This window comes from Drosophila virilis, chromosome 4 (genome assembly GCF_030788295.1).
Source record: "Drosophila virilis strain 15010-1051.87 chromosome 4, Dvir_AGI_RSII-ME, whole genome shotgun sequence".
Classification (NCBI taxonomy): domain Eukaryota; kingdom Metazoa; phylum Arthropoda; class Insecta; order Diptera; family Drosophilidae; genus Drosophila; species Drosophila virilis.
Window position 1 is genome coordinate 3311444 of NC_091546.1, and position 20065 is coordinate 3331508.

General features: G+C 38.2%; 3 protein-coding genes across 6 annotated transcripts; all 3 read left to right on the plus strand.

Annotated features, from left to right (window-relative positions):
* The first annotated feature begins 777 nt into the window (after nt 1-777).
* Nucleotides 778-1490, plus strand: LOC6627465 (adult cuticle protein 1). Its single transcript, XM_002052860.4, has 2 exons — nt 778-932; nt 1015-1490. The coding sequence occupies exons 1-2, from the start codon at nt 927-929 to the stop codon at nt 1435-1437; spliced, it is 429 nt and encodes a 142-aa protein (XP_002052896.1). The 5' UTR covers nt 778-926; the 3' UTR covers nt 1438-1490.
* Nucleotides 1491-4663: 3173 nt separating this feature from the next.
* LOC6629148 (adult cuticle protein 1) lies at nt 4664-5511 on the plus strand. The gene is made up of 2 exons (XM_002052859.4): nt 4664-4816; nt 4873-5511. The coding sequence occupies exons 1-2, from the start codon at nt 4811-4813 to the stop codon at nt 5260-5262; spliced, it is 396 nt and encodes a 131-aa protein (XP_002052895.1). The 5' UTR covers nt 4664-4810; the 3' UTR covers nt 5263-5511.
* A 6506-nt stretch (nt 5512-12017) lies between these two features.
* LOC6629147 (sodium- and chloride-dependent glycine transporter 1) lies at nt 12018-18884 on the plus strand. 4 transcript variants are annotated; one of them, XM_032438316.2, is made up of 11 exons: nt 12018-12155; nt 13870-14778; nt 15722-15853; nt 15928-16103; nt 16505-16545; nt 16609-16729; nt 16791-17130; nt 17195-17346; nt 17924-18052; nt 18105-18311; nt 18370-18884. In XM_032438316.2, exons 2-11 carry the CDS (start codon nt 14430-14432, stop codon nt 18625-18627), a joined length of 1905 nt encoding a protein of 634 aa, XP_032294207.1. In that variant the 5' UTR covers nt 12018-12155; nt 13870-14429; the 3' UTR covers nt 18628-18884. The 4 variants fall into 4 exon arrangements, with proteins under 4 accessions (XP_032294207.1, XP_032294208.1, XP_070064980.1 ...); XM_032438317.2 differs by having other exon boundaries at nt 12018-12133; XM_070208879.1 differs by having other exon boundaries at nt 12021-12155; nt 14099-14778.
* The last annotated feature ends 1181 nt before the right edge of the window (nt 18885-20065 follow it).

Sequence of the window (20065 nt, forward strand, 5' to 3'; positions counted from 1 at the left end):
CACGCGACTTTGTCTGTTTGCGGCCAAGTGATATATAATTAAAAAATATTCTGACAATCACAATAACAACAGCTTATAGCTATGTTTTATATGCAATTGCTGCCAGCGCCGAAAGTAAACAATGTTCGGTGCATGGGCGAGAGGGGAGGCTGAGGTTTGCGGGCGCATACGGCCGCAGGTCTATGCTTATGGCTTTTAAATGTGTTTGTGGCTTTATCAATATAATTTGGTTGTTGTTGCTGTTGTTGTTGCAATTTTCGTGTTGTCGATTGGTTAGGCCGATAGCTTGTGTCTCTGTGTGTGTATGTGTGTGTACGTGTGCTTGTATGTTTCCTTCGGCTCTAAATTCTTGCTTATTGCAATTTGCGCAACAATGCGGCCCCGCCCGCACACGCCCGACCCACCACCAGATGCTCCATAGAGAGACGCCGACACCACCCAGCAGATCTCAGCCGGACGATTTGACGCTGCGACGTCGACGGCGACGCTGACGGCGCAGCTGGGCAGTGAAAGGCCGGCACCCAGGCAGAGCACTTGGCCAGAGATCTGCTCCAATTCTGCGACTGCGACGCCAGCAGAGGCTCTCAGCCATTGGCTTGTGCCAGGCCTTTGGCTTTGGCTGGGCGGGCGTCGTCGTCGTCGTTGTTTTGAGTCTAGTTTTTGTGTGTTTATTCGAATTTGATATATATTTTTTCTTGAGTGCATTTGTTGTTATTGTTTGCCACTTTGGTGTGGGGCAGGTTTTTTTTTTTTTCTATTTTGAATGCTGTTGGAAATGCATTTGCTGTGCGAAGTCCGCGCCAATTTTTTAGTATAAAAGTTACCACAATTTGGTAGTCGAAATCAGAATCAACTCGTTCGCTGAGCATTCAACAAGTCTTCCTTCTACTCCTTCAACTTCTTTACAAACCCTCAACAACAACAACATGAAGGTAAGACTTGGGCACAAGCAGCTTATATTTGATTTTTCGAACTGGCGCTAATCTTGGTGCTTCTCCTGCTTTCAATTTACAGTTCGCCGTTGCCGTAGTCATGTTCGTGTGCGCCGTTGCCGGTGCCCAGGCTTCGTGGGCCGCCATTGCTCCCGGTGTTTCCTATGTGAACTCTGTGTCGCATGGTGGACCCGGTCTGTGGGGTGGTGCCTGGAATGGCGCCTGGAACGGTGCCTGGAATGGTGGCTGGAACAATGGCTGGGCCGCACCCGCTGCCGTTGCCGTTCACGCCAGCGCACCCTGGGGTCTCTCTGCTCCCGGCTGGCACGGTGGTGTTCCCGGCATTGCCCTGGCTCAGGGTCCCGGTGCCGCTGCCCTTGGTCCTCATGGTCATGAGGGCGTCTATGTGGCCAAGACTCGTGGTGCCATCCACACCGCTCCCCTCGCCGGTCACATCAACTCGGCCACCTCCGTGAATGTGGCTCCTGCACCCGGTACCCTGTAAATGCTGCCAAAAAAAAAAAACAACCCACATCAAATAACAAAACGAATGCCAAATGAAGTGAGCAGCTGGCGGGCAGGACAACACAGTCGGGATCACCGTGCAATTGGCCAACCAGTTGTTGTCTAACTCTACGCTATCCACTTCTTTCCACGATTTTAACGACTCTCTACTCGGATACTCTACCACCACCACAGCCACCCATTATTCTTAAGCACACCGCTCTTAGTCCCGTTTGCGAGCCATTGCGGGGCATCTGCGGGCGACTCGTCCGCCTGCGGATTCCCTGGACTGGTTCACACCAAAACACGCACTCACTCACGCGCACATTTGAGTTAGTTCTGTGTTCAGCAAATAAGTCCAACAACAGCAACAACAACAATTACAACAACTACAACCAACAAATAACAGCATGTTAATTTCTTATTACTTGAGAACTTTACAAAACACCAGCTTTTCCGACTTTCCCTCTATCTATCGCCCCCATCTTTATATATTTGCAACAATATACTTTCTATCTATCACAATCTATTCCTTTATTCCTTTCAAAAATTTGTACATATTCGGTGTATATATATATATATACATACATACACATAAACTTATTGTAGTAATTTGCAACAATTGTAAGATTGACGAAAAACGTTTTAAATAAACTCATTCAGCGTTTTTATTTATGCGAAAAATTTAAGGATTTCATTTCAAGATGTTGTATATAAAAGTTATAAGAAAAGTTGGATTAAAAAACTAGATTCTAATTTCTAGATATCCCCTATTATTATTCCATTAAGTCCCTCTCCGATCATATGCCGAATATTGGGATACTCTGTTCAAATTTCATGCCATATCTTGGGAACTTGACTTAAATATTGTATTTCACGTGCTAATACATTTTTTTCCTTTAATTTTCATAGGAATTTCAGGTGTAATACAAAGAACTGATAGAAGCATGGAGCTTTCGATCAATCGCAATGCGCCTGGAATTAAAGGTTTAACTATTCTTGGGGATAAATGTTTCAAAATAAATAAAGAGCGCAAAGAAAATAACGTGTTTCGTATTTCTTAAAATGTATTATCATGTAATATCCGCAAATGTTCATTTTGCAACTATGAGATTTATAGAAACTAGTTCCAGTTCTCCAGCTGCTTTGTTAAGTTGGCTACGTTAAGGCGTGCTTATTAAGTTGGCGGCACTAAGTTCTCAAAAGGTACTCAATCAAAGGCACCCTAGGCACAAAAATACCCAACCCAATCCATAAAAACAATTGAAATGTGACCGCTTAAAGCGAACGAAGTCGTTAAAATACCTTAGCTAGGTAATTAAATGTATAATCAAATTAATAAGGAGTACTATAAAATGTGACCTTGGGTAGTAGCACCCATAGATCTAACCCTGAGAAAAATTACAGATTACTTAATTGATTGCATATCGAAAAGAATGTCTAGATCAAATATTTCTTTGTACTAGCTTAAGTGATTTAATCGACTGTGCACTTAGCAGTTAATACTATATGATGTGTTTGGATGTTTTTTTTTTATGGCCATTGAACGGTAGTCAAGACCGGGCCAATGTACATTTGAGCCAACTAAGTGTTTGCAATTTAAAACGCGACCACAGGGCGTATGCTTAATTATGCAAACGCTTAGCGCTAATTACAGCACAGAAATGGTAACAGCCCCAGCACCTGAGACCAGATCGAACTCCATAATCAAACGAATACATATATATGTTTCTTGACGGAGGTTTAAATTATGGCAGCAGTTAATTACAGTTTATCAGCAAAAGTATCTCAACTTGAACCCTTGCAGAACAATAGATACATTTGTTTTTTTCATCTTGGCGTTGGCGTGTTGGCCAATATTTGTCAGCCAATCTGTGAGGGGATGTGGCCTCAAATATGTGTCTTTAGTGCAACGACACCTGACTGGTTTTCCTGACTTTGTTTGGGGTTTTCTTTTTTTGGACAGCCGCCTCAGAACAGGTTCGCAATGCGGCTGCAATTGGCAAGGTTTTCGTTTTTTATGTTTCAATTCAATTTATTTTTTTTTTCGTTACTTGCAACCAAATCGAATTGTTTGCCATTTGCATAATTGAATTGTTGTTTTACTTTTAGCGGGTGTCTTTGTACTGCGATCTAATTGTTTCACCTAATGGCTATCTGCGTGGGTGGATCCGACTGGAATCCGGCTGTAGGTCTGCAACACCCACGCTCCAGGGAGCGGCTCTTGTGTGTTATATAATAACCATTTAAATACACTCCATTTTGCAATAGAAGGCGGCATAATTAAACTACATTAAGGAAGTTATCGCAGAGCTTAAATATTCTGTGTAACTCTCTATGATTTTAGCACAGAGAATTCTGCTTGGAACCGAAATCGAAATATAAGCTGTAAGCCTGTCTTTCTGGATTTCCAGTTTAATATTTAATTCAAGTTGAATCTTTCCCTATTACTTAAATTGTAGTCTAGTAAATAGATAGATTTCCATATCATATTTCATATTCCCTAAGTAAATCGTAGTCGGTGGAGGAAGCTAACAAAATCCGAAGAAAAAACTCTATCAAGCTTTCAGCCTTCCATTTTAATGTGCATTACATTTTGTAAGAATTTAGGTATTTTTTTCGATTTTTAATTTAATCTCTTTCCAGAAATATATTAATTTATTTTTATTTTCCTTAAATATAGTAATTGTGCAGCCTGTTAAAACGTTAATAGAGTTGGTAGACTATATGAAATTTCTTTAAAATTGATTTATTCAAATGAATTGATATAATCTGTGAAGCAATTATAGAGTTTTGGATTGTAAATCAATTAGGTGTGCTGTGCCATAGCCAAATCAGGATATGGAAACGAACCATAATTGGATCGCAAGCTAGTCACATTATATGCTAATGAGATACAACAACAATTAAGTAATTATAAATACAAAAACAAAAACAAAATTAAATCAGAGCAAGCGTCGAGACAGTGAAAATAGTTTAACCGGAACTGCAACTGAAAAGTTGGGTTGGGCCTCGCACAGCTGAAATGCATTTCTGAACATGGCCAAGATCTATTGGGCTTGATCGATCGACTGAGTGTTGAGTGTTGAGTCTGGGTGCATGTTTGTGTGTGTGCCGTGTTGCTGCTCAGGTGAACGCCTGCATGTGGCATGTCATTAGCTGTAATCACATGTATGCAAAAGATATGAATATATGGCATATGTAATGTATATCTAACTCGAACTCGAACTCTCACTTGGCTGAACTTTTGCTGACCATTGTTGACGGACGTTAGCTGCATTTTTTCTGCTATAAAACTGGCCACAGTACAGCCAATTGATCAGTTCAGAACAAGAGTTCATTAAGAGCACAACAAAGCAAACACAATTAGCAAAATGAAAGTGAGTATCCGCGGGGATTTGCGATCTAGCCAGGATTAACACATACATATTTCCAGTTCGCCATCGCTGTTGTCTTCACCCTGGCCCTCGCCATGGGCGTGCAGTCCTCGGTCATTCCGTTGATCTCTCAGCTGGCTGGTCACGGTCTGTCCTATACGGCCGTTGCTAATCCTGTGCTGGCTTCTCCCTGGGGCGTACCTGCCGCTCACTGGCCCGCCGCTGTCTCGGTTGGCTCCTGGCCGCCAGCCGCCCATGGCCCGGCTCTGATTGCTGGTCACGGTGCCGCCGTGGTGGCTTCCCATGCACCGGCTGTGGTTGTCGCGCCCGTTGCCCACGAGGGTGTCTATACCGCACAGACCCGTGGTGCCGTCCACACCGCTCCGCTGTCCGGCCACATTCAGTCCGTGGCCTCGATCAATGCTGCTCCCGCTCCCGGCACCATCTAATTACGGACTTTTCACCAATTGATCCGCCCCAATGGAAAAGAATATTGTAATGAAAAATGTTGTAAATACTTGTATACTCATAAACAGGGTTCTCGCACCGGCCATCTAAATTTTCCTTTCGAACGCACTCGCTAAAATCTCGCTCGCTCTATTTATTCAAAAGCCATTTTCGTAACAAAGTGACAAAAGAAAATCAACTATGAAATCGACTTTCTTTCTAGATAATAAATCTATTTAAAAAAGTTCAAATCAACGAATTTTTCTTACAATTATTTTGTGTTAATTTTCAAGAGTTTCTAGTCATTAATTAAGCTAGAATGTTTCTTTCGCAAATACTTTAAACTTTCCAGAGTTCCCAGAAAGGATTAAAGCTTTCTTAAAATTTCTGTAATAATTCAATAATAAATAACACCTACTTTTTTTTAAGAGTCTTTACCACAAAGAGGTTAAATATTATAAACTTTCTTAACATTTATGTTTTAACATATATTGATTACATTTCTTTACATTTATTGATTAACATTTTTGACATGTTTTTTAACATTAAGCTTTCTAGATTCTTTAGATTTAGATTCCTTACTGCTTAAACTTTTAATTATAACAATTGAAAACTTATTGGAATCTCTACAATTTCTTTGATTAGACTCATTAATTAAAGCCACCTGCAAATTTGCTTAAGGTCCATACAAAATAACAGTTCTAGAGTTTCTAGATATGATTCACTGCTAAATTCTACCAATAAAGTGGCTCAAGGTTCTAGTCTAGCAACACATATAGTCATTCGATTTGTTAGTCAGCTGCTCAGATAAAGGTCTTGACTTTAATTACGCGCATAATCTGTTATATCGCAATTAACGGACTTTGTAATACAAAACAAGTCTCTTTAAGCTGTAAATTAAGCACTCGCTAGAGGCATAGAAACAATTGAGATATCTTTGCATATTTATCTATAAGTATGGGCTTTCGATATATGTGTATCACTATACATAAAACTGTTTGTTCTGACTGACTGGCTACTTGATTGACAGATACCCTTAAAAATCTCATATGGACATGGGTCAAAATTTCCCAGCCTCATAGCTCGGTCAAAACTCAACCGATTTTCACGTGGTATGGCTTTTTGTTAATGGTTTGGCCCCCTTAATAATTTGGCATTTAAATCTGGCAACGTAATTTTTCATCGAAATTCATGTAAAAATTGTACCCCTAAATCTCTTCTCATACGGACATGGGTCAAAATTTCCCAGCCTCATAACTCGCCAAAACTCAACAGATTTTCACGTGGTTTGGCTTTTTGTTAATGATTTGGCCCCCTTAATAATTTAGCATTTAAATCTGGCAACGTAATTTTTCATCGAAATTCATGTCAAAATTGTACCCTTAAGAATCTCACATGACATGTGTCAAAATTTCCCAGCATCATAACTCCGTCAAAACTCAACCGATTTTCATGTGGTTTGGCTTTTTACGCATCGTTTGGCATTTAAAATAATTTGGCATTTAAATCTGGCAACGTAATTTATCATCGAAATTCATGTAAAAATTGTACCCTTCAATCTCTTCTTATACGGACATGGGTCAAAATTTTCCAGCCTCATAACTCGGTCAAAACTCAACCGATTTTCACGTGGTTTGGCTTTTTGTTAATAGTTTGGCCCCCTTAATAATTTGGCAGTTAAATCTGGCAACGTAAGTTTTCATCGAAATTCATGTCAAAATTGTACCCTTAAGAATCTCACATGACAATGGTCAAAATTTCCCAGCCTCATAACTCCGTAAAAACTCAACCGATTTTCACGTGGTTTGGCTTTTTGTTAATAGTTTGGCCCCCTTAATAATTTGGCATTTAAATCTGGCAATGTAATTTTTCATCGAAATTCATGTCAAAATTATACCCCTAAATCTCTTCTCATACGGACATGGGTCAAAATTTCCCAGCCTCATAACTCGGTCAAAACTCAACCGATTTTCACGTGGTTTGGCTTTTTGTTAATGGTTTGGCCCCCTTAATAATTTGGCATTTAAATCTGGCAACGTAATTTTTCATCGAAATTCATGTCAAAATTGTACCCTTAAGAATCTCACATGACATGTGTTAAAATTTCCCAGCATCATAACTCCGTCAAAACTCAACCGATTTTCACGTGGTTTGGCTTTTTACGCATCGTTTGGCATTTAAAATAATTTGGCATTTAAATCTGGCAACGTAATTTTTCATCGAAATTCATGTAAAAATTGTACCCTTCAATCTCTTCTCATACGGACATGGGTCAAAATTTTCCAGCCTCATAACTCGGTCAAAACTCAACCGATTTTCACGTGGTTTGGCTTTTTGTTAATGGTTTGGCCCCCTTAATAATTTGGCATTTAAATCTGGCAACGTAATTTTTCATCGAAATTCATGTCAAAATTGTACCCTTAAGAATCTCACATGACAATGGTCAAAATTTCCCAGCCTCATAACTCCGTAAAAACTCAACCGATTTTCACGTGGTTTGGCTTTTTACGCATCGTTTGGCATTTAAAATAATTTGGCATTTAAATCTGGCAACGTAATTTTTCATCGAAATTCATGTAAAAATTGTACCCTTCAATCTCTTCTCATACGGACATGGGTCAAAATTTCCAAGCCTCATAACTCGGTCAAAACTCAACCGATTTTCACGTGGTTTGGCTTTTTGTTAATGGTTTGGCCCCCTTAATAATTTGGCATTTAAATCTGGCAATGTTATTTTTCATCGAAATTCATGTCAAAATTATACCCCTAAATCTCTTCTCATACGGACATGGGTCAAAATTTCCCAGCCTCATAACTCGGTCAAAACTCAACCGATTTTCACGTGGTTTGGCTTTTTGTTAATGGTTTGGCCCCCTTAATAATTTGGCATTTAAATCTGGCAACGTAATTTTTCATCGAAATTCATGTCAAAATTGTACCCTTAAGAATCTCACATGACAATGGTCAAAATTTCCCAGCCTCATAACTCCGTAAAAACTCAACCGATTTTCACGTGGTTTGGCTTTTTGTTAATAGTTTGGCCCCCTTAATAATTTGGCATTTAAATCTGGCAATGTAATTTTTCATCGAAATTCATGTCAAAATTATACCCCTAAATCTCTTCTCATACGGACATGGGTCAAAATTTCCCAGCCTCATAACTCGGTCAAAACTCAACCGATTTTCACGTGGTTTGGCTTTTTGTTAATGGTTTGGCCCCCTTAATAATTTGGCATTTAAATCTGGCAACGTAATTTTTCATCGAAATTCATGTCAAAATTGTACCCTTAAGAATCTCACATGACATGTGTCAAAATTTCCCAGCATCATAACTCCGTAAAAACTCAACCGATTTTCACGTGGTTTGGCTTTTTGTTAATAGTTTGGCCCCCTTAATAATTTGGCATTTAAATCTGGCAATGTAATTTTTCATCGAAATTCATGTCAAAATTATACCCTTAAGAATCTCACATGACATGTGTCAAAATTTCCCAGCATCATAACTCCGTCAAAACTCAACCGATTTTCATGTGGTTTGGCTTTTTACGCATCGTTTGGCATTTAAAATAATTTGGCATTTAAATCTGGCAACGTAATTTTTCATCGAAATTCATGTCAAAATTGTACCCTTAAGAATCTCACATGACATGTGTCAAAATTTCCCAGCATCATAACTCCGTCAAAACTCAACCGATTTTCACGTGGTTTGGCTTTTTACGCATCGTTTGGCATTTAAAATAATTTGGCATTTAAATCTGGCAACGTAATTTTTCATCGAAATTCATGTAAAAATTGTACCCTTCAATCTCTTCTCATACGGACATGGGTCAAAATTTTCCAGCCTCATAACTCGGTCAAAACTCAACCGATTTTCACGTGGTTTGGCTTTTTGTTAATAGTTTGGCCCCTTTAATAATTTGGCATTTAAATCTGGCAACGTAATTTTTCATCGAAATTCATGTCAAAATTGTACCCTTAAGAATCTCACATGACAATGGTCAAAATTTCCCAGCCTCATAACTCCGTAAAAACTCAACCGATTTTCACGTGGTTTGGCTTTTTGTTAATAGTTTGGCCCCCTTAATAATTTGGCATTTAAATCTGGCAATGTAATTTTTCATCGAAATTCATGTCAAAATTATACCCCTAAATCTCTTCTCATACGGACATGGGTCAAAATTTCCCAGCCTCATAACTCGGTCAAAACTCAACCGATTTTCACGTGGTTTGGCTTTTTGTTAATGGTTTGGCCCCCTTAATAATTTGGCATTTAAATCTGGCAACGTAATTTTTCATCGAAATTCATGTCAAAATTGTACCCTTAAGAATCTCACATGACATGTGTCAAAATTTCCCAGCATCATAACTCCGTCAAAACTCAACCGATTTTCACGTGGTTTGGCTTTTTACGCATCGTTTGGCATTTAAAATAATTTGGCATTTAAATCTGGCAACGTAATTTTTCATCGAAATTCATGTCAAAATTGTACCCTTAAGAATCTCACATGACATGTGTCAAAATTTCCCAGCATCATAACTCCGTCAAAACTCAACCGATTTTCACGTGGTTTGGCTTTTTACGCATCGTTTGGCATTTAAAATAATTTGGCATTTAAATCTGGCAACGTAATTTTTCATCGAAATTCATGTAAAAATTGTACCCTTCAATCTCTTCTCATACGGACATGGGTCAAAATTTTCCAGCCTCATAACTCGGTCAAAACTCAACCGATTTTCACGTGGTTTGGCTTTTTGTTAATAGTTTGGCCCCCTTAATAATTTGGCATTTAAATCTGGCAATGTTATTTTTCATCGAAATTCATGTCAAAATTATACCCCTAAATCTCTTCTCATACGGACATGGGTCAAAATTTCCCAGCCTCATAACTCGGTCAAAACTCAACCGATTTTCACGTGGTTTGGCTTTTTGTTAATGGTTTGGCCCCCTTAATAATTTGGCATTTAAATCTGGCAACGTAATTTTTCATCGAAATTCATGTACAAATTGTACCCTTCAATCTCTTCTCATACGGACTAAAGATGGCAATCATTGGAGTATACTTGAATTGTTTTCAGTGTACCTTATAGCCAAAATGTTTCTGAAATTCAAGTCAGTCTTTATTGACACAATGAATGTAAACAGATCCAACATTTAATTAAAATTGTTTATTTATTTCCAAAAAATACGAAATATAATGTTTTGACAGCAGCTTGGAACATAAAAGAGAGAGTAAATCGTTTCAAATATTTACGTAGCACTACTTTGAAATCGTTCAGAAAAAAAAAAATGTAATTTTAGGCATCACAGCGCACATTGTTGGGGCAAAGTGAGCCCAATAAACTAACGTCTTTCATAAATTTCTGTATTTCTGATCTATCATATATGTATGTATATAGCTACCAACTATATACCCCTGCTTACGCGCTGTGGCAAAGCTGCAATTAACGCCAAGTTAAGTGCCAAGTTCAAGCGCTTGCGCATAGTTTTCTCTACAGGCTGCTTGTCCCAGACTTTCAGCGCGGACTGTAATTGCAACTGCACTCACTTGACTGCCCCGTAACCCCGCCCTAGAACGAGTAACCGCATTAAATTTGAACTGTTGGCTGTGAACACTCGAAGCTCTTGTGACTGACGCGTGATTTGCTTGAAAGTAGATCCGCAGCTTGAATAGCATATATGCATGTGCATCTGTGTGTGCCTGTGTGCGTTTTTTGTGTGTGTGTGTGGAGCTCTCCGGTTGTACAAAGTTTCGCGTTTGTTTAGCTGTTGTTGCCGCATTTGGCTGCTGAATGATTGTGCTCGGAGGGGTCCGATTGAAAAATGCACCGCACTGCATTGATTTATTGCGCTCGCCCCCGGCGAAAAGTCAATCGTGTTGTTGCCACAATCAATGAGTGTGGCAAATGCGATCGTCAGCAGCAGCAGCAGCAACAGGCGCAAACAGCATCTCACCATATTCGGTGGATTGCCTGAAAATGGTTAGAAAATTTCCAACGGGCTTTTGACTAAGCAATCGACAGCAAGGTTTAGTATTTTGTACCCTTTACTGCTGTTAGTTAGTTATATGAACTGATTATAAATAAGTTAGTTAGTTGTTAGATATTGTAAATAGTTTAGTAGGCAGTTGTGATTTTTCGCACTTGTTGGCTTACGGTTTGTCAGGGCGTATACTTAATTTGTTGACTTGTGTTTAAAATATGTTAAAAAATCAAAATATCAATCAAGACCAAACAATCTGCTCTATACCTCACTATCGAACTTGAAAAGGCAAATTAATTGAATTGCTTCCGTTTTTCAGAACATCCTTCCAATAAATTGCATCATATTAAACCAGCTTTTAATATATTCTGTTTTTTATTTTAATAAAAGCTTGCAAAATTTAAATAATAAACTGACACTTAAATGTGTTAATTTTTTTCAATAGCAACTTAATTTTCTAAAATCTATTTCGACAATGCAAGCGATGCGTATTGCCATCAAGATATCAGCTCTCTGCCTCTGCGCACTTCCCAATAAAAACAGTCTCTGTAAGTAAGAGAAAAAAGTGCATAAGTGGCGAAAAAAAAAAAATAAGAAAAGTAAAAGAAAAACAAAAACGACATCGATAGAGATAAGAGCAACCAGTGTTCGTGGCTGGGTGAAATGACTTCGAGTTGGATTCGGTATTTGGATTCGTTTAATGGCGACTCTCTGGCTGGCTGTTTGGGGCCAAAACGCGCTCTGGCTCGAGGTCTGGCAATTCGGGCTGCCGTTAGTCGTCGACAAAGACGCGCTGGCAACGCTTGTCGCAAACGAAAGTCGGGAAACGGCATTTTGGGAAACCGTCAATCGATTTGGCAGATTCACGTCAGATGCAAATGAACGGAGACGGCGTAAAGTGCATGCAATTGAAGTGTAGTGTGTTGTTGCTGTAATTAGTGTTGTTGTTTTAGCGGCTTGTGTGCGAAAGTGTGAGACCTGATTAGAGCCGATTGCACTGGGCGTTGATAATGATAGCCGCAACGACAATATTATGATAATCCTTGTATTCTGAGACTTGGCAGACGGCGCGTGACGCCAACTTTCGTTGCTGCTGCTGCTGCTGCTTGGCTGTTCTTTATGCATATGTATATATATATATAAGCATTATATACTTATATATCCACTTGAGCACATATTTGCGCACATTCTTGTTTCTTTGTTGTCTGCGCATTTGCCAAATAATTCATTCTTGTTTATAAACAAAAAAAAAAATTGGCCATTTCATTTGGCCAATTTGATCACGTTTACGCTGTGTGTTTGCACAAATACAAATTGCAGTTTGTTCAATAAATTCATAATTCAATAAAATACGAGCTAATTGACGTCATTGTATGTGTAGCCCCCCCACTCACACATGCCCACATATGAATTTGAGGGGAACCATTCAAATTACACAATGTTATTCAAAACAAAAAACAGCTGATTTGCTTGCGCTCCCAAAAACAACCACCAAAACAAAAACAAACAAATACAATCATATTTACTTGGTCTCTCTCGTCCACATTACACATTCCCTGCTCATTCACCGCTCTCCCACTCTCGCCCACACTTAGACTTTTGCTGGCTCATTTGCCTGCTATTTGTTGTTACAAATTGAACTTGTTGAAAAAACTTTGCAGGTGAGCAGCGCGAAATGTGCTCTGACTTGTCGTTACATGTTTCATTCTCTCGCATGGCGAATTTCTTGTGAGCAGCGAATGTCAAGTGTAGAGTGTAGCGTGAGACCGAGAGCGAGAGAGAGAGTGTATGTGTGCGAGATAGTGCAGTTGAATAAAACAGCCATCAGCTGGCGTTCTGCCCGCTGTCGTCCATTGCCCCCGTGTTTGCCATCAGATTATTGAAATACGCGCTATTTGCTTTGTTTTTAAATTGATTTGCACTTTTTTTTACCGTTCTTTATTCAATAGATGTTTTTCCTTTGTTGATTCAACAATGTAGTATGATTAAGATAGTTGACGAGTACGCTTTTTGTGCACATACACATGTATATATATATATATATATATATATGGGTGTGTGTGTATGTGTGCATCAAAGCTGCGTAGTTGAGTTTTTGTCACAATTACTCATACATAGATACAAACATACGTCAAAGTATATACATACATAAATGCTTACATGGATGGGGAAACACTCTGAATGCGAATGCAACAAAAAAGGTCTAGCAATGTCATTGCACAGTGATCTAAATTCTTATTCATGTATCGAAAATTAAAGCATAAAATAATAAAATTTAAAAAACTTAAACGTTTAATTTGTGATATAAACAGCTAAATTTCCTCATTGCTTTTAGTTTAATAGTACAAGTGTATTATATATTAATATTAAAAAGAATCTCAATGGGTTATTTGTAATAGTTTTGAATTTTTGCTTTCTTTTATTTTCATTTAAAGTCGTTATATATATATATCTATATTGAAATTTAAATACAAATTCGACTTGACAGCATTTGCAAGTCATGGGTTTTTGTTGTGTTCCAATCGAGTTTGACACACTGTGCCCATTGTATACGCACACTTACACAAACGCAAGCACATGCACACATGCTTATATTTAATTAAATCCATTTTTTTTTATTCGAATTTAGCTTCACTTACTTGGGCGGCAGCAGGAGGAACGGCAATCACAAATCGCATCATTTGCCTTCGAGCATCGCAATCGTTTGGGTGTTCTCAGTGCTTGAAAATTACGGGCGATAATCGTGAAAGCGCGCGGGGAGAACAATAATCGAGAATTCAATTAAATATGCTGGAGGCAGCATTAAACGCTAATTGAGATACTTTTTTTCAGCAAGTTTTAACGGCTTAATCTAACAGCTCAGGTGTGCTGCGTGCTGCTCTCATACGACCCGGGCAGAGTACGAAACATATATATTAAATTCTGCTGACCCAAAAGCCTTTAAACTGGGTCATCAGCATTTTGGTGCGAGTGAAAAAAAAGCGTAATTTGTGCATTTTTGTTGTTGATACGAAATGAACTTGAAACAAAAGAAACTTCAATATTAAACTACGTGCGGAACAGAATCAAGTGCAATTGAGAAGTTTTCGAGTGGTGGCACTCCAACCCGAAATAGACCAAGAAAACAGGCCAATTGCCAATTGCCAATGACGTTGCCAGTCCAAGGTTCCCGATTAGCTTGAAAGCAGCATGAAAGGCATCTGTGGCGATGCCAAGCAGCAGCTGAACCAATGCATGCTGCTGGGCGATTGTGAGAATGCGACCGGGAATGGGAACGGGAACGGGAATGGAAACGGGAGTGGGAACAGTGCGTCGCCGGTTCATCGTGGCGGACGCGCCTTTTGTGCCCGGCAAGTGCATAGTCTGGCCATACGCAATACCAGCTCGTATGATACCATGGAGCGACCCTTTCGACCCGACAACCTGCGCGGTCGCTGGTCCAAATCGGCTGACTTTTATTTTGCCAGTTCGAGTTACGCCTTCAGCACAATGGCCTTCTCGGATGCCTCCGTCTGGGCTCTGATGTTCGGCGGCTGGAGTAAGTACATCTCCTATTACTTATTCAATTTTATTATAATAGTTTAATTAGTCTAGTCATGTTTAGCTACCCTTGACGTATTGGTGTCAGTATAATGACACATTATTTTTATTATTTTCATAAGTTGCTTATCAACGGAATTCAATTAAATTTATGAAAAGGTTATCAGCAGAGGCTCTGCAAAAATGGAAGCGAGCTAATTATATTATATTATTATTAATCTTGAGCGTAGTAAGAAGGTATTATGAACTGTTATATATCAAAAAGAAATTGAATTTTATTCTTAAAATTAACCATAATTCATTTTATATGAAATTTTAAGTAGAAAAAAGTATTGGTCAGGTCTTACAGCTTACTGTAATTATTTCCTAAATATGTATGTGCAAGGGTATTAAAACTTCGGTCAGTTATTTTTATTTTTCTAAAGTTCAAATAGCGTCATTAAATAAATAGCTAAGCATTTCTTGAACACATAAAAATAATTATTATTATTATTAAATACTATATATTGTTTTGTATATATTTCCTTGAGTAATTAATTAATAACAATCGCTAGCATTAGAGCATTAATACGTCTTATTCGCAGCTTTGTAGATTTATTTTCTGATCAATCAGTTTAAGCCCACATTTTTTATGCGATTAATGTTTTAATATTCTGCATAAAAGCTGAGCTCCTATTAAACAGAAGTTAAAATATAATTCTCAGTAAATGAGTAATATGTGATAAGTTATATGTATGCATATGTATGAAAGCAAATTAAGAGTTAGATTATTGTTATTTAGATGAAATAGCTATTGTTATTTTTGTCAAACAATTTTATTCGTTGTACACCACTGCGTATGAATAAAAAACATAGAGCCTGCGGTAAATAATGCTCTTGTAGAGGGCATTTTGGTTTTGTTAGTCCTGGTTTTATACCCTTTTTTATTTTACAACTTTCAGAATATTATCTAAGCGGTTATCTGCTGGCAGTTTGCTTTTATTCTCTGCCCATATTTCTTATACAAACATTTTTGGGACAGTTTTCCACGTCGGGCGCCATCTCGGCGTTTCGTGTGTCGCCAATATTTAAGGGTATGTATTATGACATGTCCTATGCAGTTGTTGTATATTAACTAAATGTAACTCATATTATAATTAACTTTCAGGCATTGGCTATTCCATTCTGTTGCTGAACTTGGGCACACTTACGTACTATAGCATCAATGCGGCCGTGCCATTTATCTATGCCGTCAATTCGGTGCGTGAGGTCATGCCTTGGATGAGCTGCAATAATACGTGGAATACGCCAGAGTGTTCCACACACGATCATTATAATGAGGAAGTAAGTGTTGTAAAACGATCCTGACTAAGTGACTGCTGATTGATTGATTGACTGACAACATATGATTGTCGAATAAAATGGCTGATAAAAGCGCAGCCCAAAAATTTCACTTGCTGGATTGTAAAACAGACTGAAATATATTTATGGAACATTTTCTGCTTTTATTGTTTAAATCAAACACATTTTTAAAACTTGAACTGAACTGTAGTAGATAATTTTTTATTATATTTCCGATCCGATTACGAATTTTCCAAGTTTTACATGAAAAACAATTGTTGGCGTGTTTCGCCCTTATCGGCAAATCCGGCCTAAGGTCGGAAAAATCGAGGAAAATAGTTTGTAAATTTAATGAAAAATACTTAACCCAATTAATTTATAATTATTTGTACGTATGTTTACAGGAACACGTACAAAAGCCACATGCAACTGTGGAATTCTTTCAGTAAGTCTCACAGTTTCAAATAATTACAGAATATTATAGAATTTAATTACATTTTTTTCCCAGGTCTGTGATAGGTTCGATTGGACCAGATTCCAGTGACTGGTCGCTATCCTGGCCTATGCTGCTGGCCATTGCGGGCATCTGGTGTGTGGTGCTGGCCCTGCTGCTGAGCCACGTCTCATTGGTGGGTTGCCAAGTAGATTTTCGATGCTCATCCGAAACTAATCTTCAATCTCAACCCACAGATTGGGAAGGCGCTGCGCTGTGCCTGTGTGCTGATGTTTGGCTTCTTTGTGGCCGTGTTTGTTTATCTGGTGATACACGAGCAGGTCAACTGGCAGGGCTTGCAGGATTATTTGCATCCCACTATACCCAGCTGGCTGGGCATACAGTCGGCGCTGGGCACGGCCATATTGCAGGCGAGCATGGTGCTGGGTCCCGGCTGGGGCAGCATCATAACCCTGGGCAGCTACAATAGCTTTCGTAGCGATGCCGAACGCCTCAGCATTTGGGTGTGCCTCACCCACGTGCTCATCACGGTGATGGCCACGGTGTGCGGTCATGTGGCCAATGATCACTTTGAATGTAAGTCTCCTTTTTTTTTTAGCATAAATGTATATAAATATCTCACTTGAATATCTTTAATCAGTGCATGTGGCCATGTGGCATGTGGAGAAGCAGCATACGATGCAGTTCCTATATCTAGCCTACGCCTATCTCTTTGCCAGCTTTGCAACACTGCCCAGACTTTGGTCTTTCCTCTTCTTCGCTGTCATATTCCTAGCTGAATTGAGTGCGCTGGTAAGTCTCTATCTTGATCTCTCTCTCCATATCTTTATCTCTAATAAATATAAATACGTATCTGTATCTGTATCTGTATCTGTATCTGTATCTGTATCTGTATCTGTATCTGTATCTGTATCTGTATCTGTATCTGTATCTGTATCTGTATCTGTATCTGTATCTGTATCTGTATCTGTATCTGTATCTGTATCTGTATCTGTATCTGTATCTGTATCTGTATCTGTATCTGTATCTGTATCTGTATCTGTAAATGTATATAATCTGTGTATGTACCTGTTTCTCTACCTGTATATATATATCTATATCAATATCTATATCTGTATCTATACCTGTCTCTGTAGCTGTATATATATCTATATCTATATCTATATCTATATCTATATCTATATCTATATCTATATCTATATCTATATCTATATCTATATCTATATCTATATCTATATCTATATCTATATCTATATCTATATCTATATCTATCTATATCTATATCTATATCTATATCTATATCTATATCTATATCTATATCGATATCTATATCTCTATCCATATCTATATCCATATTTCTATTTGGCAGATCATTCAAATGATGTCCGTACTAACCGCGCTCTTCGATGAATTCGAGCAGCTGCGCCCCAAAAAGAAACCTATTACGATTCTCCTGGCACTCAGCCTGATGGCCACATCCATCTATTTCTGCACCCAGGTGCGTCTTACATTTCTAGCCAACTCGTTTATCTAATTTCTCTCACCTACAGAGGGGCTTCAGGCAAGTTAGCGCCCTGTCCTACATGTCGCTGTTTACACAGATCATTATCTCGGCCTTGTTAGTAATGATGGCCACCTGGATTTATGGACGTGTGCGTTTCCAATGCGATCTTCAATTTATGCTGGGCAAAACGATCTCAAGTTTTAAAATATTTTGCATACGCTTTGTGGTGCCCTTTTTTATAGCACTTTCCCTGGTAAGTCACAAATATAGATATTATATTTTCGAAGCGCATTTATTCAATGAACTTTCAGTGGGAGACTATCCATATGCTCACAGCAAATGGTGCCGGGGACTCGTTGATCTGGATTAGCCAGACTTTAATCTATTTAGTTGCCCTGGGCTATATGCTCTACCGATTGTCCCAGACGAACGGCACTTGGCGCCAACGAACGAGACAATGTTTTGCACCGCACGATTGGCATCCGGTAAACGCGGACAATCGTCGGTTCTATGAGGAAATTATGGGCACCTCCGAAATGCTTGTCATTGACAATGGCAACACCGCCTAATAACTGCATAGTGCCTACAAATAAAATACTTACTCATTTTAATTAAATTTATTGTACTTAAGCGAATGACCTCAAACTCAGGTCGAACTGAACTCAATTGTGTGTAGAACAGCTGAAATATTTTAAGATTTACACGCATCTAAAAACAATGAGCGCAAGTTTTTAAAATTAAATGTACTGACATTTTCCAAAACTAGTTATAGTGAACAATAAACTGGTGATATTTGTAGTTGCAAAAAAAAAAAAATTAATAAAAATGCAAGAGCTTTTATAAAATATATATTAAATTTCTAAGAAATGTTTTGTTACACTATGATATTAAATAGATCTAAATATTTTATATTTATTAGACCAAAAAAATGTTTTCGTTGACAGGTTAACGATTCGAACTAAATTCCTGCTTTCAGATTATTTTCTTGAGTCTACCTATTGCCAAGACTCGAAACCAGGCGCGTCGCGTCGAGAATCTGGCTTTATACATCGATTGACACAAGTTGAACCCTGGTTTTCACAAAAAATGGTTCAATTTAGTTTTTGGTTGGCTCATGATAGATAAAAAATATAATATTCGGTTTTGAACCGGTTCGGTTAGAGTACCGAATATTTGCCATTCTAAAGCAAAAGTATTTTTAAATGATTTTCTTTGCTTTTTTGCATACTTTTTGGCATTACAAATATGTATGTTTGGCAGGCATTTAAGTCATTTAAACAAATGCCAATCGGATGTGCGATAAGCAATAAATGAAGCACATGATCAGCTTTACAGGGCGGCAGAAGTGCACACGTACTCTGTTTACACTGCAATAAATAAATACTTAGCTTTTGCAAAACACAAAGAAAAAAAATAGCAACTTTTTATTGAAAATGCAGTTTTGGTTTTTCTACTTTAAATTCATATCTATAACATTTTTGGCTACATATTCGTTCACTTCTATATTTTTGTTTACCCACAATGTTTGCTTAAATAAAATGGATTTGTTTAGGGCTAGTCGTTAATACGATTTATGTTAATTATATACACAAATTATATAGTACATGTTATCGTATGTATTTTGAATCAGTACAATGTCATGTGCTGCGGTTTCGACGATGTGTTTTCAATACAAATATCAAATTTTGTTCAACTCATTTCTCTCAATGTACGCATTACATGTCAGCAGCTGAGAACTTGGCAATCTGCTGCTGTATTTATATAAACATATATATTGAGACAGCGGCCAGCGTTGATAATGAAAATAAGTAAAAATGATCTAGCCGAGAGTGCCGGACTAAAAGATACCCTGCACACAGCGCCAAGCTGACAAACAAGATTTCTGCAGTCTATGCTTCTTGCCTTTGACACACAGTATGAAAATGCCTTTGAATAGGTTCGGTAATCTTTTGGAGAAAAGCAAATAGTTAAACATTCTGAGGAGAATCATGTGTCCAAATCGATATT

Coding starts and splice junctions, on each gene's coding strand:
- LOC6629147 (XM_032438316.2), top strand. CDS start 14,430: ATGAAAGGCATCTGTGGCGATGCCAAGCAGCAGCTGAACCAATGCATG. Junction 15,854..15,927: donor TGTGTCGCCAATATTTAAGG/GTATGTATTATG, acceptor ATTAACTTTCAG/GCATTGGCTATTCCATTCTG. Junction 17,347..17,923: donor TAGCTGAATTGAGTGCGCTG/GTAAGTCTCTAT, acceptor TCTATTTGGCAG/ATCATTCAAATGATGTCCGT.